At 34.0% G+C, this 23,845-nt stretch overlaps 1 protein-coding gene across 2 annotated transcripts in view; it reads left to right on the top strand.

Moving 5' to 3' along the window:
- NSRP1 (nuclear speckle splicing regulatory protein 1) overlaps positions 1-19,800 on the top strand; it is a 36,370-nt gene extending 16,570 nt beyond the window's left edge. Inside the window, exons 3-7 of one of the 2 annotated variants that reach the window (XM_010978941.3) lie at positions 3,245-3,301; positions 10,630-10,758; positions 11,661-11,868; positions 12,807-12,915; positions 14,588-19,800. In XM_010978941.3, the coding sequence (XP_010977243.1) occupies positions 3,245-3,301; positions 10,630-10,758; positions 11,661-11,868; positions 12,807-12,915; positions 14,588-15,653 (1,569 nt within the window). In that variant the 3' untranslated portion in view covers positions 15,654-19,800. The remainder of the gene's footprint in view (positions 1-3,244; positions 3,302-10,629; positions 10,759-11,660; positions 11,869-12,806; positions 12,916-14,587) is intronic. The other variant, XM_064495851.1, reaches the window with a different exon arrangement.
- The last annotated feature ends 4,045 nt before the right edge of the window (positions 19,801-23,845 follow it).

Genomic DNA, 23,845 nt, shown 5'->3' with positions numbered 1-23,845 from the left:
TTAACACACAAAAGAAGATATGTACAGCCTTTTAAATATTCAACAGAATAGATTTTTCTGTTTCAGTAGATGTTGAATCATACTGTACAACTTCAAGTAAATGCCAATCTTATATTTTATTAAGTACGTTGATAAGTGTACTATAAAGTGGAACATAGTATACATGCTTTACTGGTGTACACTTTGGTTTAACTGAAATACTCTGAAGGAAAAAACCTATAGTGACCGTTTTCACATAATTTATTCTAATATAAGCATTTCTTCATCCCCATGTTCTTAAACATGGGCATAGCAATAATAGTGGTAATAATGATAGCCCTTATTGAGCACTTCTTTTAGCCAGATACTTGCCAAATAGTTTTCACATATTATCTCATTTAATCCTCAAAAACACCCTTGTGAGATAGGTACTATTAATATAGATGAGTAGCATACACCTACTATACTATTATATAGATGTATAGCTTCATGTAACTACCACCACAATCAGTAACACAGCTAGTAAGAGAGAACAGTTTGAAACTGTTTCTTGAGCCTACACTCGTGACCATTATTATTCTTTACTTCCTCCTTGTGCCATACAGTATGAGAACTCTAAAGTTAGAGGCTGATGTGTTGGTGGTTATTACATCTTAGTTTTGTTTCATTTATAGGCACATAAACGAAATCTGTTTCTTCTCTTGCTGAGTTCAGTAAGATGAAACCTTCCTTGACTTACGCAGGGGGACCTACTCTTTTCATTTTTATCTTCTCTTGCATATCCTTCCTTTTTATGGACCAGACTAAATTAAAAGTTGATTTAAACATTTGTATTGGTATTTTAATTTAAGGATATCTCTGAAAACTTAGAAAGACTTGATCTTTAAAATATAAAATCTTAATTGATCCGGCTTTTAATTTTACTAGTTATTATATCTCCAATATGAATCTAGACTAGTGTTTCTTATGTTTGTTATGTAGAAGATTTTAAAATGTCATTTAATACATTTGCTGATTTTTATGTAGGATCACTACTACTGAAACACCTAAAAATTTTACTGCTACTTTTTTCATTTTTAGCTTTTTGTGTGTATGTGTTTAAACAAGTTGTTGGCATTTTAGCCATCACCATTAGTAGTCATTGTTAGAGTTCCTTTAGCTAGAAAACTGAGATCAAATGACTTTCAAAAGGAGATAGTCCTCCCTGAGTTTTTCAGCTTCAGAAGTTCAGAGTTACCTCTTTATCCTATCCACTAATGCTCTTGAAATTCCAGAGATACAAGTTGGTGAATAGGATATGTAAAATTATTCTCGTTGAGGAGTTATCACATCACCCTGTGAGTAATAATACCTGATTTTTTTTCAAAGGTCAGCCTTCTTCCTTCTAAACAGATACAAACATGAAAACTTAACATTGGAGGAGCCCTTCCCAATCTGTTTATTCCATATTATATAAAAGTCAAGGGGATGGGGGTAATAACTCAGTGGTAGAGTGCATGCTCAGTGTGCATGAGGTCCTGGATTCAATCCCCAGTGCCTCCATTAAGGGGAAGAGGGAAAAAACGTCTAAAAAGTAATAGCCTTGTGTTTTGTTTTTCCAAGTTCAGTAGTCAGGTTGAAGCAATCAGTTTGAAAGTGAGAGCAGGTGAACTGTGACTGACTGTAGGAGAGGTAGGAAAAAGTAATAAAAATAAGTAAAAGTCTAGCATTTGGAGATGTACCCTTCTAGTCTATCCTAAGGACATTACTGACTCAGTGATTAAGAAAAACATTTAAAATACATTAATTAGACTGAGGCATAAAAATGCATTGGAAAGAATTTCATGAGATATGCTTATTAGAATATTTAATACTTTCATGCTTAAAATTTATATTCTAATGAATATGTCATATCACATAACAGGGACATTTGAGTTAAGTAATACATGTAACACAAGTAATACATTTAGCATAATAGCACTTGTTTCTATAGATGTTAGCTGTTATTTTTGTTAACATCTCTTCCTCCAGTTGGAGTGAATTTATTATCTAAAATGAACTTAGTCTCTGCCAGTATGCTTCTTTTAATTTATTAAGTAAGTGTTCTATTATTATTGTCTGGCTTTTGTGTGTTAACCTACTCATCTACATGGTCATGGAGAACTAAAAATAGGTTTGTTTATTTTGTTTTGTTGCCATGGAAAACAAAGGAAGCACCAATTGATAACTATTTCAGCTGAAAACAGGGTATGTCAATAGGCTAGAGAACTATAGTCCTAAGTCTGAGGATTATATTTTAAAAAATAAATTTATTAGTAACCTTTTTTTAAAGATGTAATTCACACACCATAAAATGTACCGTTTTAAACCATGCATTTCAGTGCTGATTTGTATTTTTATAAAGCTTTATACTTTAAAGGAGACGGTTTTTCCTAAGTATTCTAATTATATTTCTTTTCTTAGCTGCAAGTCTTTACTTTTGCCTGTGTGGTTACTACTTTCTATACTCCTCTTACCTTCTCTTAAATTTGTTTTGATTCAGGTCTTAATGTCATATCTCTTTTGGGAAGGCTTTCCTCATACATTTAGTTTCCTTCTAGTCTGTACTCTCACATCCCTTTTTTTAATCCCTTTATTATATTGTTTATCACATTTATATTGTAATTATCTCTTTAGTTATTTGTCTTCCCTTTCAGACCATTTATCTCTCTAGGACAGAAACTGTTCTTGTTCTTCTGCTGTCTTCAGGAGCTAGAACAATGCCTGTTATGGTAGACTTTTCAATGCTTAATTTAGTGATTGACTATAACTACAGATAGTTCTGGCTGACCCTAAGCCTTCAATATATACTAAGAGTTTGATATGCTATATTCAGTGGTGAATATTTAAATAATGTGCTTTTTGTTGGTAGGAATCGTACTGTTTTAGTATTACAAGGCACCAGTCCTCCCCCACCCAGCACATACACATTCACATATGCACACAAAGCAAATTGAAATCCATAGAGTTTGAACAACTTAGTGGTGAAGTTGGGACTAAAAGCCCATGTTACCTCATCTTATCCTGTACCATTTTATTTTCTCTTACACCTTATAGCCTACTCTGATGATTTATAATGAAAATTCACTTTTGTCTTAAAGTTTAGGGGAAAGACCTTGAAAATGTTAATTTAATTCATATTATCTTTCTGTTTTTAACTATAGCTAAGGAACCAGATGCCAAACAGAATACTGGAAAATAACTTTTAAATTGGTTTAAATAATGACAGCATTTTCCTATTTTATAGACTTCTGTCAGTGAAAGCCTTCAGAGAGAAGCTGCTAAGAAGCAAGCAATGAAACAGGTAAGATGGAAGGATGAGTTAAATGCATTTGGTGAAGTATTTCAGCTCACATTTTAGATTTTTTTTTTTAAGAGGGGAGCGTATTTGGTTTATTTATTTATTTTTAGAGGAGGTACTGGGGATTGAACCCAGGACCTCATGGATGCTAAGCATGCGCTCTACCTCTTGAGCTATACCCTCCCCCTCAGCTCACATTTTAAAGTATAAGTTTTGGTATCTAAATAACTGAAACTAAACAGAGTAGGTGTATATAAAGAAATAATTTTACCTTGATGTTTGTTTTCTGAAAATGTGTAAGATGTTTCTTGATTTACATAGATGTCAGATTTTTTTGTATGAATTTTAAAGGAGAAAACCATGATGACGAATTAGCTCTTTTTTGCTGTTGTAGATTAAACCCATTTCTGCTTTCAGATGATTTAGTCTGACAATGGATTACATGGTTTAGTAATTCCTAGTAGTGAGCTTACTTGCTAGAAAGAAAGTCTGTATATAACAAAAATGATTTCTCAATTTTGTAATTATTTTAAACTTATCTGTCAAGGAAGGGGAATATCAGGTAGTTTTCAGTAGACTTGCCCAGCACCTTTTATTTGTAGTTAACGTATAGTGTTTCAACTACTTTTTACACATACATTATCTTTTTAAAATTCTTACAAACCTGCCCATGTTCCTGATTCAGAAATTTGAAATTTCAGAAGGATAAGTTACCCTTCATGATCATACAGCCAATTACAGAACTAGGTGTGAACTTTTACTAATTTTTCTTCTACTGTACCAGTATATCTTAGATTTAGCTGCTGCAGAAAATAATGAAATTAAACAAAGTACCTTTCTTTCCCCTCCACATTTTCTTTTATTTTTGGCACCTATTTTCCCCTTGTCTAACTAGAATTCTTCATAAGAATAAATTTGTTAAGCTCTTTCTGTGTGCCAGACATTACAGCAGCTTCTTTCTAAGAATTATCTTTAATTCTTACAACAGTTCTGTTGTAAGATAGTTGGTCTTTTAATCTCCATTCTGTAGTTGAGAAAATGAAGGCAAAAAGTGACTTTCATGAGATCTCATAGTTAGTAAATGGTCAAGTTGTATTCAGACCTGGGCAGTGAAATTACAGAGCCCAAGCTTTTAGCCACTGTGTTTTGCTGCCTCCTTGGGAAATGGGCACACAACTAGGTATTTAGTTATTTTAAGATATCTTAGTTTCATAGTGGGATATAATGTGTAACTCAGCAGCCTGAAAATGATTTAATATACACATAAAAGCATGAAAAACTGATTCTCTAACATAAATGCTGGAGTGCTTTGAATCAGAATTTTAGAGCTCAGTGGAATTTTAGAGAGACCATCAAATTCAGTTTCTTCACTGTAAGGATGATTGGGAATGCTGCTACAGCTCTTCTACCTCTCACCTGCCTGCTGTTGCTTTGATCTCCCACCTGTGGCTACCTCCTTTTCACTTTATTTTTCCCACTTGGATGATTCAGCCCTTGATCTGCTTTAATCCCAAACTAACGTTTATTGTGAAGAATATCACCTTGATTGCATTTACTAAATCTAGAAGAAAATACTCTTAGAAATAGAATACTTTATCTAACTTAGACCACTTTTTTCCCTTTTCTTTTCTTTTTAAAATTCTTTTATCTTGACCTCAAGTGCACAGAACTGATGATGGCAACATTCTCTTACTCCCTACTTCACTGGGAAAACTTTTAATGTCATCATTAAATATAATATATCCTGTAGGTTTTTGGTAGATATCTGTTGTCAAGCTAAGGATTTTTTAATTATATATTTTTTAAAATGTATCAAAATTAACTGTGTGATCCAATAGTTATTTATAAATATTCTTTTTGATACTTGAAAAAAGTAAGTGTTTTAATTTGTCCAGTTATGGGAATCCATATATATTCACACTAATTTTTTTGTCTCTTCTGTTAAATACTGAGCGGCATATATTAAAATCCCCTACTATAGTTTTGGACTTGTCTGTTTTTCCTTAGATTTCTGTTCAGTTTTTGCTTTATATATTCTGAAACTTAAATTAATAATACCCTATATCTACACAAGTACTCCCTTGCCATTCTCCCAATATATAAAAAATCAAGTTATCAATTTAAAATAGCCTAGCATCCTCTTTCCCTTGCTTTTTGTTGTTGTGGGATGATTATTTCTTGGATTCCATTTTTTTCCTCCTTTGATTTCTCCAGGTTGGTTTTGGGGAGGGAGCAGCAGTACTAATTTACCATGTAGTCAGAAGAATCATTGTTTTTCTGAGGTTAAAATAAATTGAAATGTTAATATCTTAAACAATATGCCAGAAAAGAAGTTTTTAATTTAGCATGTACATCATTGCAGTCTAACTGTTGACCTGTGAAAACCTGAGAATATTAGGTCAGTTCTTTGAATAATTATGCTATTATTCTATCAAATTATCACTTTAAAAAATGATCCCTTTTGTGTTTCACATTGCAGTAGGCAATGTACCAATTAAAGAAAAAGTTAAAATACGTATCTCTGTACCTCAGGACAGCTGGGACAAGAGACTATGATTTGTGAAATAATTAGAAAGTAATAACATCAAGAGTATTCTTAAAAGATAAGTATTGCAGTGTAGAATGAGCCATTAGAGTTCAAAAGAAAGAGATCATTGTGGGTAAAAGTCCTCAAAGATGGCCTCATTTAAAAGGTAGGTGGTGAGCTGGCCCTGAAACTCTAGATAAGATAAAGCAGAGGGAAGAACATTAAAATATTTCCCCAGAGAGTAACTACAAACAACCAGAAAACAGTGAACAAACTGGCAGTAAGTACATACCTATCAATAATTACTTTAATGTATATGAACTAAATTCTCTAACCAAAAGGCACACAATGGCTGAATGGATTTAAAAAAAATAAAATAAGACTCATCTATATACTGTATACAGGAGACTTACCTCAGATTTAGGGACACACACTGACTGAAAGTGAAGAAATGGAAAAAGATGTTTCATGCAAATGGAAACCTAAAGAAAGATAGGGGTACTACTTAGGCAAAATAGACTTTACTTTTTTTTTTACTTTTTTTTTTAATCGAAGTATAGTCAGTTTACAGTGTTTTGTTAATTTCTGGTCTGCAGCACAATGCTTCAGTCATACATGAGTATATATATATTCATTTTCATATTCTTTTTCACCATAAGCCACTACAAGATATCGAATATAATTCCTTGTGCTATACAGTATAAACTTGTTTATCAGATTTGTGGCGAATTTTGTCTTTTGAAGAAGGTGATGTCCTGTCAAAGTTCACCAGGTGTTCTGAGTGGATGGGTGAGTCCATGGATGTCACTCTCGGTGTATTCATGGGAGAGGGTGAGCTAAGAGCGTCCTTCTACTCCATCTTGGCCACTCCTCAAAAACAGACTTTAAAACAAAGACTTTAATAAAAGATGAAGATGGGCTTTACATAATGATAAAGGCATTAGTCCAACAAAAAGATACAACAATTATAAATTTTAATGCTCCTAACATATGAGCACATAAATATCAGGCTTAAAGGGAGAAATTGACAGCGATATACTAATAGCAGGGGACTTTAATACCCCTATTTACATCAGTGGTTAGATCATCCAGACAGAAGATCAATAAGGAAACATTGGCCTTAAATGACACATTAGACCAGATGAACTTAATAGAGATGTACAAAATATTCCATCCAGAAGCATCATAATACACATTCTTCCCAAGTGCTCATTGACCATTCTCTAGGATAGATCATATGCTACCCCATAACACAAGTCTTAATAAGTTTTAAGAAGGTTGAAGTCATATCAAGTATTGTTCAAACTACAATGGTATGAAACCAGAAATTACAGGAAGAAAACTGGAAGAATCACAAATACGTGGAGATTAAACAACGTGCTACTGAGCAACCAGTAGGTCAATGAAGACATCAAAGGAGAAAGTTTTAAATGCCTCGAGGCAAATGAAAATGGGGATAGAACATAGCCTAACATATGGGATGCAGCAAAAACAGTTCTAAGCTGGAAGTTTAAAGCAATATAGGCCTACCTCAAGAAATAAGAAAAATCTTAAATAAACAATCAAACTGTACACCTAAAGGAACTAGAAAAAGAAAAAATGAAGTTCAAAGTTAGTGGAAGGAAATAATTAAAAAAATTAGAGCAGAAATTAATGAAATAGACACTAAAAAGACAAAAAAAAAAAAAAAGACCAATGAACTGAAAAGCTGGTTCTTTGGAAAGATAAAATTGACAAACGTTTAGTTAGAGGAAAAGACAGCTCAGATAAATAAAATCACAAGTGAAAGAGGAGAAATTAAAACTGCTATCAGTGAAATACAAAGGATCATAAGAGGGTACAATGAGCAATTATGCTTCAGCAATTGAACAACCTGGAAGCAGTGGAGAAATTTCTAGAAACATGCAATCTTCCAAGACTGAATAATGAAAAAATAGAAGATCTGAATAGACTGATTACTAGTAAGGAGGTTGAATCAGTAATAAACTCCAACAAATAAAAGTCCAGGACCAGACAGCTTCACTGGTGAATTCTACCAAATATTTAAAGAGTCAAACTTCTAAAAGATAGAAGAGGAAGGAGCTCTTCCAAAATCATTCTATGACACCAGCATTATTCTGATACCAAAACCAGATAAGGACCTCACAAGAAATGAAAATTATGGGCCAATATCCTGATGAACATAGATGCAAAAATCCGCAACAAAATATTGGCAAACCAAATTCAACAATACATTAAAAGGAGCATACATCATAATAAAGTGGGATTTATTACAGGAATATAAGGATGGTTTAAAACCCACAAATCAATCAGTGTAATACACCACATTCACAAAATGAAGGACAGAAATCAATGATCATTTCAGTAGATGGAGAAAAGCATTTGTTGAAATGCAACATAAATTTATAATAAAGACTCTCAACAAATACATAATAAAGACCACATATGACAAGCCCACAGCTAACATCATCCACAGAGGATGGATCAGGAACAAGACAAGGATTCCCACTCTTGCCACTTTTATTCAACATAGTATTAGAAGTCCTAGCCAGACCAGTTCGACAGGAAAAAGAAATTAAGTCCATCCACATAGGAAGAGAAGAAGTAAAGCTGTCAATATTTGCAGACATGATTTTATATATGGGAAACTAAAGACTCCACCAAAAAACTGTTAGAATTAATAAATGAATTCAGTAAATTTGAAGGATATAAAATTAATATACAGAAGTTTGTTGCATTTTTACATACTAGCAGTAAACTATCAGAAATAAAAATTTATAAAAGTCTCATTTACAGTAGCATCAAAAAGAATAAAATACCTAGGAATACATTTAACCAAGGAGGTGGAAGACCCATACACTGCAAAATATAAGATATTGAAGAAAGAAATTGAAGAAGATACAAATAAATGGAAAGCTGTTTGGTGCTCATAAGGAAGAATATTGTTTAAATGTTTATATTACCCAAAGCAATGTACAGATTCAGTGCATTCTTTATCAGAATTCCAGTGATATTTTTGAATAAATAGGACAATCCATCCTAAAATTTGTATAGAACCACAAGAGATCTCAACGAGCCAAAGCAATCTTGAGACAACAACAAAACAGGAGGTATCATGCTCCCTGCTTTTCAAACTATGTTGCAGTGCTGTAGTGCCAGTATATACTGTTCAGATTACTACAGCACAAAAACAAAAAACAATCCAGTTAAAAATGGGCAGAGGGTCTAAGGAGACATTTTTCCAAAGAGGACAGATGGCCAGCAGGCATGTGAAAATAAACTCAGCAGCACTAATTATCAAGGAAATACTAATCAAAACCACAGTGAGATATCATATCACACCTGTCAGAATGGCTGTTATCAAAAAGGACAAGGCAGGTATTGGTGAGAATGTGGTAAAAAGGGAACCCCTCATACACTGTTAGTGGGAATGTAAATTGGTACAGCCATTATGGAAAATGGTATGGAGTTTCCTCAAAGATTAAAAATAGAACTACCACATGACCTAGCAATTCTACTTCTAGGTATTTATCCAAAGACAGTGAAAATACTAATTCAAAAATGTACATGAACTCCTATGTTCATTGCAGCAGCATTTGTAACAGCCAGGATATGAAAACAACCTAAGTGGCCATTGATGGATGATTGGATAAAGAAGATGTAGAGTGAATATATGTGTGTGTGTGTGTGTGTGTGTGTGTGTGTGTGTGTGTGTGTGTGTGTGTGTGTGTGTGTGTGTGTGTGTGTACAGTGGAATACTACTCAGCCATAAAAAATGAAACATTGCCATTTGCGACAACATGGATGGACCGGGAGGGTATCATGCTAAGTGTAGTAAGTTAGAGAAAGACAAATACCGTATGATTTCCTTTATATGTGGAATATAAAAAAACAGCAAAACAAAACCAAGCTCGTAAATACAGAGAATAGATTGATGATTGCCATAGGGGAGGGGAGTTGGAGGTGGGTAGGTGAAATGGGTGAAGGGGATCAAGAGATAAAAAACTCTAGTTATAGTTATGTCATGGGGATGTAATGTATAGCATGGTGACTATAGTCAAAATATTGCACTGCAAATTTAGACATTGCTGAGAAAGTAAATCTTAGAAAGTTTTTTCACAAGGGGAAAATTTTTTTTGTAATTTTATATTGTGACATGGTAACTAGACACTGTGGTGATTATTTCACAATGTATACAAATGTCAAATAATGTATGTCAATTGTACTTAAATGAAAGTAAATAAATAAAATGAAAAGTGTCTCCTGCCATTTGAAACCTGAACATATCATTTGGTAACTCAACTAAAGATGATATAAAAGCTTAGTATGTAATATAATATAGGCAATCTCAAAATCAAGGTTAGATGTTTCTAAGTCATACCCTACTTTTGATGTGGATAATTCTATTTATGTACAAGTGAACAGATAATAATTAACATTTATTGAATACTTAAGTCTGTCTCAAGCTCTGTTCTAAATGTTTTAAGTTTATTAAGGTATTTAATTATCAGAACAACTTGAAAGGTAGATACAGTTATTATCCTCATTTTTTTAGATAAGGAAAACTGAGACGCAAAAATATTAAACAGACTTGTCCAAAGTAGCAAGTAAGTATAGAACCAGCATTCAAATCCAGGCAGCCTGGCTCCAGAATTGATGTTCGTAATTGTTGTCTAAAACATGATTGAGACAATTTTTCTGATAATATTTCCGATTTATGATCCTATCTCAAAAAAATTAGACTTTTTGTAGTATCTATTAGTTGGCTTATATTTTTGAAACACGTTTACTTTTTTTTTTAAAGACCAAACTGGAAATCCAGAAGGCCCTTGCAGAAGATTCTACTGTATATGAATATGACAGTATTTATGATGAAATGCAGAAAAAAAAGGAAGAAAGTAATCCCAAATTGCTTTTGGGAAAAGACCGAAAGGTTTGTAGCTGAATATACAAACTTTCTTTGACCTTGACCTGCATTTTGTATCTTAATCTTAACTTCAGCATGAGGATGATCTGAGAAAAAGCTTTTAGGTATTTGAAGTGTGAAGAGCCCCTAGTTCCAGATAGTATAGATTTGAGTTAGAACCCAGGAAGCTATATATTTAGTATCCTAAAATGAACAAGTGAATTATTTAAAAATTTTATAAATTTTGTTTTTTGCTCTAAAACTTTTGCAAATTATTTTTTGAAAATTTTTCCTAAGAAAGTCTTTGTACTACTTCCTCTCCTGTTCATGTTTATTTCTGTTTTATCATTTTTTATTTCTTCCTAGCTGGTAACTGAATCATCTACATATGTCGTGATATTTTAGTTTGGAAAAAAAGTTGGGCGAGTGGGGATTGAAATAAGTTCAAATTTTCTATCACTATTATTCTTTCACAAGCACAGCCTGTTTTTTAAGGATCTTTGAACCTCACAGTGTCTACTAATAAGGTGGTAGTGTAAAATTATATTAATGCTACTATTTTAGATAATTATATTTTAACTAATGTGAAAAACTAATAGGAAGCTTTCCTATTCACATATCTGTTGAAGAAGTGAAACAATGCCAGTAAAAGGTGAGAAAAATAATTGGGAAATTACTTATTTGAGATTTTTTTTTAAAAAGTGAAATGGCATTTTGAATAATTTCTGTCTTTACACATAAATTTCTACTGAAAATAATTTTAGTTTCAATCTTGCTAGTAAATTTATATTGCATTTTGAGAAGTTCACAATCCTACTTATTTGGATTTTTAGCCTTCAACTTTCATATTAATGAATTCATGATAAAAATAAAATAGTAACAGTTATTATCTTTGATTCTTTCCTAAGTAATCTTATTTTTTCCCCTAGCCTAAGTATATTCACAACTTACTAAAAGCAGTTGAGATCAGAAAGAAGGAACAGGAAAAAAGAATGGAAAAGAAAATACAGAGAGAACGAGAAATGGAAAAGGGAGAATTTGATGATAAAGAGGCATTTGTAACATCTGCTTATAAGAAAAAACTGCAAGAAAGAGCTGAAGAGGAGGAAAGAGAAAAGAGGGCTGCTGCACTTGAAGGTGAAATGGTAGAGGGAACAGACAGGAGAATTCCGCCTTGTGGTTAGACATTTGCTCTGTCACTGACCATTTAGATTATAATGTCATAATTTATGTTTATGAATTCAGGGTTTAAGATATAATATTATGTAGTATTATAAAATGAGATTTTAACTAAAAACACAGTTGCACTTTTAGTAAATGTATTTCTATGGACTTTTCACTTGCATCTCATTTTGTTGCTTAAAGCTATGGTTATTATAGAGCATTGTATTAGAAAATGATTTCAAATGTAAAAACATTGATTACAAGGAATAATACCATGACATTTGTCAAAAACAATGTAAGTTGAGATTTAAATCCTAGTTCTGTTTTCTGGGATGAGAAAACTAGAGTAACATCACCCAAGGAGCATTATCTGGGCATTTAGAAAAAGAAAAACATTACTTCAAGAAAGAACAAAGTTGTGCAGAAGTTGAAGAATACCTTAGTGCTTTACTTCAGTGCTTTCTACTCATGGTTGTTTCTCAAGATCTAAGTAAAATATATGTACTTAGAAATAGCTTAATTGACAAGTGCTTATCAACTTTAAGTGGAAAAAAACCAAATGTGTAAGACTCGGTCAAGGATGTCCTATGGGTTCATCTAGAACATCAGTCGGGACCAGATAGTAAATATTTTAGCCTTTGTGTACCCTGTGTTCTCTGTTGCAGCTGTTCAGCTCTGCCTTTGTAATGCAAAAACAGCCTTAGGAATACATAAACAAATAAACAGGTCTATATTCCAATAAAAATTTATTTACAAAAACAGGCAGCCACATTTGGCCTGTAGGCTATATAGTTTGCCAACTCCTGATCTAGAGACCACTTTATACACTGTGTTATATATTCTGTGCCTGTAAAACTGAATTGCATTTTGCCTTGTGGAATGTATTCTCACTTTTGCTTTCCTTGTTTTAGCACGTTTGGATGTAACCAAGCAGAGAGATCTCAGTGGATTTTATAGGCATCTATTAAATCAAGCAGTTGGTGAAGAGGAAGTACCTACATGTAGTTTTCGTGAAGCCAGGTGAGAGGTGGCATATGAAATGTGTAGAAGAAAGATACTGTTCATGATTTGTGGTAGTGGGATCATTTTAACTCTGAAACCAGAGAATTGCAGTATTGCATATTGTGTTCTCAGCCAAGCTTGACCTAATTGAATGAATAACTAGAAATTTATAGTTTCTTAATTTAAAAACCTGCAGATTTAATTCAAGATTATTTTTATTTTGCAGTAATTCTACATGCATGTTCAGATAGTATATGAGAAGAGAAATGGTTTATTTTCATAAATAGGACCTAGCCTCCCTAAAATGTAAGATTCACATAATCAAGGGCTTAGAAATGCTCTATCCAGTGTGTGGCCACTAGTTATATGTGGCTGTTTAATTTTAAATTACATTAAATCTAAAATGTTAGTCACAGTGGCCACATTTCAAGTACTTAGTTGCCACATTTGGCTAGTGGCTTCCGTATTGAGCAGCACAGATACGGACATTACCATTTCTGTAGATATTTCTGTTAGTACTGGTCAAGAAAATAAGGATTGAAAGGTTTTTGAATAGAGTTATGAGATATTATAGGAATGGTGAAATGATTATGCCGTAAGTATATAGCTGAAGGTAAAATTTGTCCTAAACTTGTATCTAAGTAAATCATTTTTTGGAATAGAAACATACAGATAAGGGGATTTGAGTCTATGTTGCTAGGGAAAGAGGAGAGGCAGGTGAATGGAATTAAGAATGAAGGGAGGGGATTACCCCAAAACTGCTAGGTTTTGATTATAAATTGATGCGAATTATGAGTCTAATAAGTATATTTGAAAATTGAGATTTTGAATGGAAAATTAGAGTTTCATCTGGAACAGTTGTGAGGCCAGCATGAAACTCCATAATGTCATTTGGTAGTTGCACTTCCCAGAGTCTGATAATAGAATTCCTAACTATTAGTGAGTCCTTTAGCCAAGACACTTTTGCCAGCAGTTCCTAGACAACCGTAGTTGTTGCTTTGTTTGTGTGGTTAGTAAGAATGAATGTGAGTAATGTAAATAAATTAACCATTCTTACCAGCTGAGAAAATATAGGTGATGTAAACAGTGTTAATGTAATTGATTGTAATAGCTGGATGGATTCACATGTTTCCATTTTGTTGTAATAGATGCTGAGGGGTATAGCAGGATGCTGGTGCCTTTTTAATCATGTGAGGGCTCATTTAGTGATATTTAGAAATAGATTTGGCACCATTTTGAAATGTGAAAAAATGTGAAAAAATTTATCTTCACCTTTCCAGGACTATTCTTAAACTTTTTTAAAAATAAAGAAAAAAATCCACCAAAGAGCCACAACTTCATGTTGTGAAATTAGTACTTAGATCCAGAATGTATCTTCCCAGTTATTTTTTGTCTATGTTTGGCAAAAATGAAGACCTTGCACAGACCACTGCCTAAAGATTCTAGTGGTCCATGCAGAAGGGCTGATTTTTACATGTTTATTTCTACCAGTATTGAAAATATTCTGAATGGTTAGAAAATACTAGTTTGCAGATGTTTACAGAGTAGACATCAGCACTTTTTGAATTTGGATAATAATACCGTATATAATTGCAGTGGTATTGACTTAAATATTGATAGAAATTATATGAACACTACATTTGCTTGCTGTAATTGATAATGTGGCATTTTGTGTTACAATATTTTTAAGGTCTGGGATAAAAGAAGAGAAATCAAAGGGATATTCCGATGAAGTTAGTTCAGAGAATAGAATACCTCATGAGAAATGCATTCTCCAAACTGTTGTGAAAGTAGAGGAAAATCCAGATGCAGACAGTGACTTTGATGCTAAGAGCAGTGAGGATGATGAAATGGAAGGAAATAATCAAGCGAACTGCAGAAGGGGAAAGGGCACAGAGACCTTAAAAAATGACTCCAAGCATCACAGGAATCATACCCACTCACAGTCATCTAGTGAAGAAAGAGAGCATGGTACCAAACACCACTCCAAAAGTTCCAAGTCAAGAGGACATGAGAAAAAGGAAGATCAGCACCAAGAGAGACAATCCAGGGACCAGGACAACTATTACATTGACCAGGATTACCGAAAAGAAAGGAAGGATTCCCATAATCACAGAGAGGCCAGTTACAGAGATTCCCACTGGAAGAGGCATGAACAGGAAGATAGACTGAGGGGAAGAGATGCAAAAGAAAGAAATGACAGGGAATGGAAAAGGGAGAAAGACAGGGAGAAATACCCCTCAAGAGAACAAGGAAGAGATAGACAACGAAATGATTATGACCAACACAGTGAGAAAGGAGGAGAGAAGGAAGAGAAAAGCAAAGAAAAGGAAGAATATACGAAAGCAAGGAAACAAAGATATGAAAACAGTGATAAATACAGAGATAGAGAAAGACGAGAAGTAAGTTTTCAATCTTCAGAAAGAAATCGAGACAGAAAGGAAAGCAGCCCGAATTCTAGGGCAAAGGATAGGTTTCTTAACCAGGAAAGAGCCAGTAAAATGAGAAACATGGAGAAAGACAAAGAAAGAAACCCAGAGAAACCCTCTACTTCTGAAACATCCCTGGGAACAAAACACAGAATCTCTGAGGAATGTCAGGAGACGGTCAAAGAACAAGAGAGGCCACCTGAGACAGTGAACAAGTTTGCAAAGCGGAGCAACGAAGAAACCGTAATGTCAGCAAGAGACAGATACTTGGCCCGGCAAATGGCACGAGTTAACGCAAAGACATATATTGAGAAAGAAGATGATTGATGACTGCCCCAGCAGAAAGACCTGTGGAAGTGCAGAAAATTATAACTCCTGGAACGTGCTGTGTGAACACATACATGAGTGTGTTAACAGTGGTTGAGTGAGAGGCTATTTTAAAATACATTTTCAAAATTCATTTTGGTTTAGGTGTAAGTCAAAAGTCAATCCTTTTATCTTGATTGTTTGACTAAATTGAAATATAATATTTACTTATCAATACCACATTCTTGGTTGTATTCAAGCAACCTAAATTCCCACAGGTACTTAATGAAGAAAATTGGCTCTACTACAACCATTAAAAGATAATTTAAACAACTTTCCTCATGTTTGTTGCGGGAGCTATTTGTTTTATAAGTAATTGTGTTTCAGATAAAAATATGTGGATTTGAACAGAGAATATTGTTACACTTTGTGTTCTAAAATTTGTAAAAGTGTGAAATACAGATCACACATCTTGCCTAAGTAACTTTTTAGCTAACAGCATACTTGTCTTAAGTTAAAATAAAAATAGTGATATATTTGTACATTAATTGATGCTTTTATTGTATTTTAAAAGTTATGTCACTCATGTCATACCATAATTCCTCTTTTTTTAAGTTAAAAATCATTTTAATTCTGAAACCCCAGCAAGTTAATAAGTTGGTTATGTTATAAATCAGTTTTAGTTAAGGGTGAAAAGATGGAGATACTCAGCCTAAATGAAATTAGCTGAAGATCCAGGTGGCCTATTTATGAAGATGTCTTGTTTAATATACTCTAAAAAAAATAGTACAACTTATTAGCGGTTCCATTTACGTATCAAAATAAAACAAATTTTTGTACCAAGTCTTTGAAACTTACCATTGGAAATTATATACTGTAAATAATTTATTCATAGGAAAACGATGAATGCTATGGAAAAAATAGTTCTTTAACAGGTCTTCCCATTAAGAAAGTGCTGTTTATATCTTTCAAACTTTATCATGAAGAGTTACTACATTGCCTTATTTTAGAAGGATAAACATAATTTAGTAAGAATATTGACCTTTAGAAAAAATATGTATATTAAGGATCAAATTTAGCGTTCATAAATCATTTTATTACACTCTTAAAACCAGAAAGGAAAAATAACAAGAAAGCTAATACCTGTATCTCTTGACTAACTCATTAAATATCAGTTACATCCTAATAGTTTAAAATAGATCAGTGACAGTGACAAACACTTCAAAGGCACTGACTTAGTATATACAGAGGGGTGTAGAATAATGTAACTATGAAAACGTTAGGGTGAAATCATGGAAGACCATAAGTGACAGGCTAAAAATCTTCAACTTTGGTAAAGAATTTGACTCCTTTGTTAGGGTTGTCGTAACTAAAGCCATATATTGGGAAGATTAATTTGACCATAGTATGCAAGATAAAGTCTAGGAGGGAGAGGCTGGAGTTGGAGCGATCTGATAAGAAACTTGGTTTCCCTCTTCTAGTGTTCAGAGACTTAAAACAAAGCAGCTTGGATGGTTTAGATAGGGAAAGTTATATGTAACTTTAAAAAAAATTAAGTATGATTGATTTACAGTCTTGTGTTAGTTTCAGGTGTACAGCATAGTGATTCAGTTTTTTTTTCAGATTATATTGTATAATAGATTATAAGATACTGAATATAGTTCCCTGTGCTATACAGAAAATTCTTGTTGCTTATCTATTTTGTGTACTGTAGTTTGTATCTGTTTTCCTATACTTCTAATTTGTCTCTCCCATCCACTCTTTTTCCCTTTAGTAACCATAAGCTTGTTTCCTAGGTCTGTGGGTCTTTCTGTTTTGTATATAGAGTCATTTGTATTATTTTTTAGATTCCACATACAAGTGATATCATATATTATTTGTCTTTCTCCGTCTGACTTACTTCAGTAAGCATAATCTTAGTCCATCCACGTTGCTGTGAATGGCAATGTTTAATTTTTTATAATATTCTATTGTGTATATATACCACATCTTAAGCCAGTCTGTTGATGGACAGTTGGGTTGTTTCCATGTTGTGGCTATTATAAATAGTGTTGCTATGAACATTGAGGTCCATGTATCTTTTTGAATTAGAGTTCTTGTTTTTTCCAGGTATATATCCAGGAATGAGATTGCTGGATCATATGGTAACTCTATTATGCATTACTTTTATTAACCAAGTTTGACATGAACTCAAGGAGAAGCTGCAAATTAAGGGTTTCTTCTAACTCCTTCCCCAGATATTTTTTTGTCTCTTTGGCATTCTTTTTCCCCTTTTCTGGGATCAGTGCCTTGATTTTCCCTTAAGAAAGTACCCCTTCACTACTTAGTCCAGTGATTCAAATGGGGCTGAACAGGTTCCAGGAAAGGTACGTGACTCAAGCTAGGCCAGTTCTGAGACTTGTCAGAAGTTAAAGAGACGTTTTCCACTAGCATTCTGGACTGTGAAGATGAATTAAGTCCAGAATTGCATAGGGAAATGAGTGCCTGACTGCCTGACAGAATAAAGCCTACACAAAAGAAAGCAGAAATGAGAGGAGAGAAGGACAAAGACCTGATGATTGCTTTTGAACCTCTGGCTCTAGTGGAGCATTTATATTTTTAGATATTTAAACCAATACTTCTCTCTTGGGCCAGTTTGAATTGGATTTCTGTAGCCCAAAAAGCCCTATTTGATAGAACAAGGTTCTACTTCTGACAAATCTATGTCTAAGTTTACCAGAACATTCTTACAAGCTTTTAAAAATTACAACATGTATAAAGAAAAGTGCACTTATCATGAGTATTTAGTTTAATGGATCTACACAGGGAATACATCCAGTTCAGAAAGAGAACATTACCTGTACCACAGAAGCTCCCCTTGAAACCACTTCCCAGCCTGCTCCCGTTGACTTTTAACACCATAGATTAGTTTTGCTTGTTTTCTAGATTTATCCTTCTACTGTTGTTGAACATGGAGTTGCTTCCATTTGGGGGTTATTATGAATAACACTTCCGGAAACATTCTTGTATTTGGCTTCTATGTACATATATATGTTTTGACTGGATAATTCCTAGAAATGGAATCACTGATCCATAGGGTATGCTTATTTTCAGCTTTAGTAGGTATTGTCAATCAGTATTCCAAAATAAACTCCATCAGATGATATATGAGGGCTCCAGTTGCTTCACATTCTTGCTTACACTTGTAATTGTTTATGTTTTGTGTTTTGTTTGCCTTTTAATTTTAGCCATTCTGATGGGCATGATAACTCATGGTTTTATTTTGGGGTTCCCTGATGGCTATCATTTGTTAGCATTTGGATATCTCCTTTTTGAAGAATTCTTTTCCTTTTGCCTATTTTTTTGAGGTAGGACTACTTGCCTTTTTTCTCATGACCTGTACTCATTTATATATTCTGGATAGTTGTTTGTCTTTGCAAGTAACTTCTCCCCACTATGGCTTGCCTTTTCAGTCTTAATGGTATCTTTTAGCAAACAGAAATCTTTAATTTTGATGAAGTCCAACTTAAAAGTTAAGTAAAATTTAAATTCCTCAGTTGCACTAGACACATTTGAAGTGCTCAATAACCACAGGAAGCGAGGGGCTACCATAATGGAAAATGCAGATTTATAGAACATTTCTGTCACTGCAGAAAGTTCTGGACAACACTCCTCTAGATCTACCATACACCTGGAGTGAGTTTCTGTGTGTGGTGTAATACAAGGATTAAGATTCTTTCCATATAGATATCAAGTAGACATGGCAGTGAATAAAAATTTGTTCAAACTAATACCACAATGAATACCATTATACATCCACTAGGAATGGCAAAAATGTTGAGAAAATATCAAGTGTTGGTGAGGATGTGAAGCAAGAGTAAGTATGTATGTATGTTTCTAGTGGCAGGTAAAGTGGTACGACCTTTTTGGAAAACAGTTTGGCTTTACGTAGTAATACTGATGCCGCATGTTTGTCTTCCACAGGTGCACCAGGAATATTCATAATAGTGTTTTCACCAAACTGGAAATAATCCAAATGTCCATCAGTAGTAAATGAACCTGGTATGTATGTATACACACAATACAGTGAAATGAATATACCAGAGATACAGCTGGGATGAATTTCACAGTGGTGTAAGAAACAAGTAATCCGTATAGTTTACATTAAAAAAAAAAAAAAAAGGCAAAACTACCTAGAAACACATGAGTAGGTGATAAAACTAAGGAAAAACAAGGAAATGATTATTACAAGTCAAGATACCATTTGTGATATGGGAGAGATACAGGGCTTCTAGATGCTGGCAATATTGTTTCTTAACCTGCGTAGTGGCTACTTGGCTGTTCACTATTCTCTCAATTGTAAATATGTTTTATGTATTATTCATATGCATTATACATCTCACAATAAACATTTTTAATGTACAAGTGGAGGAACTGTTGGCCATGCTGGTTAATCTTAGTCATTTCTGCAGGAAGAATCTATGTAGATGTTGATGATTGGTCAAATGGCAGCAGTTCTTTGGTAATGAATTATTTGGACAGGTATAAATAAGGGATTCACTATATTTGTTGCTAGATATGTGTTCTTTTAAATATATGATATGAGGTCTAAAACAATGTGCTTAAAAGATTTTATGAATCAGTAAACAGCTGTTCCTCTGATTCAGTGTCTTAATTTTCCTTCTCTCTTCCCTTGTTTACTTTCGGTCCAATCATACCAACTACACAGTGCTGTTTCATGATAATTGTGCCTTCTCACACACTAGTTGCTTTGCCTGGAAAAGCCATGTTTCTGCCTAACTCCTTATTTTTAAAACTGAAGTGTCATTGCCTCCAGAAAGCCTCTTTTAATACCCTTCTTTGTTTCAGTCACACCTCTATGTTTCCTTTAAGTTCTATGCTTAATACTATCACAGCATTATAGTACAACGATAGTATCTTAGTTGTTTAAGGGCAAAGATTCGATCTCAACTTTGTATGCCTAGTGCCTATTATAATGCTGGTATGAGCGAAGGTTAAGAAAAGTTTTTACTTCATTCTTTTAGTTTCATTTATCTTATTATCTCAAGTATTTCTTAAAATTAGAATTTTAAAACTAGAATGAACTTAGAAATCCTGCAACTTACACGTAACCCCTGCGATTTAAAATGTTTTTAAGGCACTATGACATCAGGTTTAAGAGCTAAGACTTGGAAGTCTTGGGCCCACCACTTGCTGCATAATCTTGGACAAATTATTTAAGTTCTCTGAGCTTTATTATTTTTTTTCCCTTATTGTAAAATGAGGCTAATAAAAGGGTCTCTTTCAGAGATGGATGTGAGGATTGCTTGAAACAAGGCATATAATGCTGTGCCTGACATTAGTAAGCACACAGTAAATACTAGTATTTGTCATCATAGTCATTATACATGAGGGGATGGGGCCAGTAAAGTTGAGTGACTTATCTAAGATTACTTAGCTTGGTAGTGGATGAGAAAAGACTTGAGCCCTTGTCTTCCCAATTCTGTCTGGTTGCTCTTTCTACAAGTGCAGGAAAAGTTTTTTTGCTTTTGGTAACATGAGCCATACTTACGATGGAGGAAAAGTAGGCCAGACAAGTGACATGAAATGTGCTGCATTTTCATGCATTCAGCAAATTAGGGGTTATGTGCCAGATGTGCTAGATTCTTGTTAATTGTGTTAAGAAGACAAAGCCTTAAGAATCAAAGGAGTAGTTAGCAGAAAAGGTTGTGAGTTTTGGAGAATTTAGAAATATACTTTAATACTGAAGTATTCTATTTTGGAAGAATTTTTACCAGGCTCTGCCCATCCCACCATACTGCTAATTTCCTTCCTCACTCTGCTCCTTCAGAAAATATGCCTTTCTTAGCCTCTAATTGTAGCTATCAATGAATGTTAACTGGTCCTCTTCCCTTTTTACCATCCCTTCCCTAATTTAGTCCAAAAGCCATTAAGTGGGGCTGAGCAAGGTCAAGCTATCACAGCCCAGAGCTGAGTGTCACTAAAACATGGTGAAGAAGAGCATTGTGTAGGAGCAGCCTACACTTTGTGTCAGTCCAAATGGGTGCGAGGGGTATCCATGCAGAGAAGAGGTCCCTACAGGATATCTGAGCCCAAGTAGTGGAGGGAAGGCATCTGTCAGTGGGTGGCAGTGGTGACTGCCCAATAAGGCATATCCTGAGCAGAGTGAGAGGGGCGGGGATGAGGGACAGTCCCAGCATGAGGTATCAGAACCTGAATGGGGTAAAGAGGGCTTCTGTGTTGAGGGTGGTGGCAGCAGCAATGGAATGTTGCTTACATTCAGGGATATTGATGAAAAGTCAATATTTTTGGGATAATGGGAGCCAGGTTTCTCATTGACCTAGAACGGGTTATAAACACAAAGAGAAAACTAGAATGAATTTGAGTGGTGTTGGAACTGGAGTTACTGATGTGAACTAATAGTTTTCAAGATAGGGAGATAATCATAGATGAAAATGTGTATGTTTGTGTACACAGATATTTAGTTCTGTCTAGTGAGAAGACTTGGAATCAGTGACACTCCAATAGTAATGAGCATACCTGGCACCTAGATCCTGGTTTCTAAGTACTTTCTCCACTAAAAGGAATCAGGACTTCTTGGAGAACTGGCTGTAGCAGAGAAAGTACAAGATGATACTGTAACATCTTATTCTAGACGATAGGTGTTTCAAGAACAATGGTGACGTGTCAAAAAACACAGAAGCCAGCTTGAAAGGATTCTCATTGGCTAAATATGGGACCATTTGCACATCAAAATGAATAATAATAATGGATTATAATCCGTTGAATAAAATAAGAATCCATAAAAATGAATGAATTGAAAGTTAAATGAGGAACAGGATGTTTGCACAGTTTCAGAATAAACCCCTTACAAAATACTAATTAATTACAAAAAAAGAAAAGAAAGTTTATAGTGGAAAGCCTGGCAGATACCATCTTAACCAAGTGATTGAAGTTAACATCACCAGTATGGGACAAATCAAATTATGCTCCACCTGATAGGGATGCGGTAAGAACAACTCAGCATCATTCCCGTGATATTTCTGCCAAAAATATGCACCCTGAGTCTAATCATGAGGAAACAATCATCAAATTAAATTGAGGGACATTCTACAAAATAATTGGCCTATAATCTTCAAGTGTCAAGTTCATGAAACTCAAGGTAAGTCTGGAAAGCTGTTTTAAACTAAAGGAGACGAGAGACACAAAACTAAAGGAAAAGTGTGATTCTAGACTGGATCCTTTTGGTAAAAAGACATCACTGAGTGGGGTCAAATGAGATTATATAGCAGTAATATATCAACATTACTTTCCTGAATTTGATGGTTGTACTGTGGTTATGTAGGAGAAAGTCCTTGTTTGTTGGAAACACATCCTTCATCATTTTCATTCTTGAATTTAGGATCTGTGTATTTAAGCTTCTGTGGATGATGGTTTTAAAGACAGACATGCAAATAATCTCTGGCCTGTAATCATAAAACCTGGGCATAAGGCCTGTTCTGGAACTTTCCAACTGTGTTAACCTGGGCATATCAATTAACCTCTCTCAGCCTCTGGCTCCTTAATCTCAAAACTGGGGAAATAACATCTGTTACCCAGAGTTCTGGTAATCAAGTGAGATGATATATGTGAAAGTACATTATAAACTAAGGCTCTGTAAAAATGCAAAGAATTAAAATAATTTATTCAGCTTTACTGAAATTTCTAATTTTAGCTAATTTTAATGCTAAATATTTGTAAATCACATGCAGTAATGTTTTGAAGGATGTGTATATGATTTGACAATATGCAGTTAAGATTAAGACTTTTATTTTAAACTTAAAGAGTTTGGAAGGTATTTTTTTAATGAGACAATAATATATTCATCATGGTTGTTAAGGGTTATTACAATAATAGTTCACAACAAAAGGCATTTACTGGTATCTTACAATATAACTTGGAACATTTATGACTGATCTGCATAAATGAATACAGGGGCAGTTTATGCATCTTAAAGAGGGGACTCTTTATTTTGCATAAATAAAACTTAGGTTTAATTCTGTCACTAAAGTTTAAAAATAAACATATTTCATGTAAAAAATAACATTGGAAATTTTCATATTACCATTGTTGACAGAGGTGAATAGTGGAAGAAATTTACTTATTATTAGCTGTAAATAATGTGGAAGAAGAAAGTAAAGATGAGGGAAAAGAAGTAGTATTTGTATAATTAT

Source organism: Camelus dromedarius, chromosome 16 (genome assembly GCF_036321535.1).
Source record: "Camelus dromedarius isolate mCamDro1 chromosome 16, mCamDro1.pat, whole genome shotgun sequence".
In the NCBI taxonomy this organism is placed as follows: Eukaryota; Metazoa; Chordata; class Mammalia; order Artiodactyla; family Camelidae; genus Camelus; species Camelus dromedarius.
This window is presented reverse-complemented; position numbering and strand designations above follow the sequence as displayed.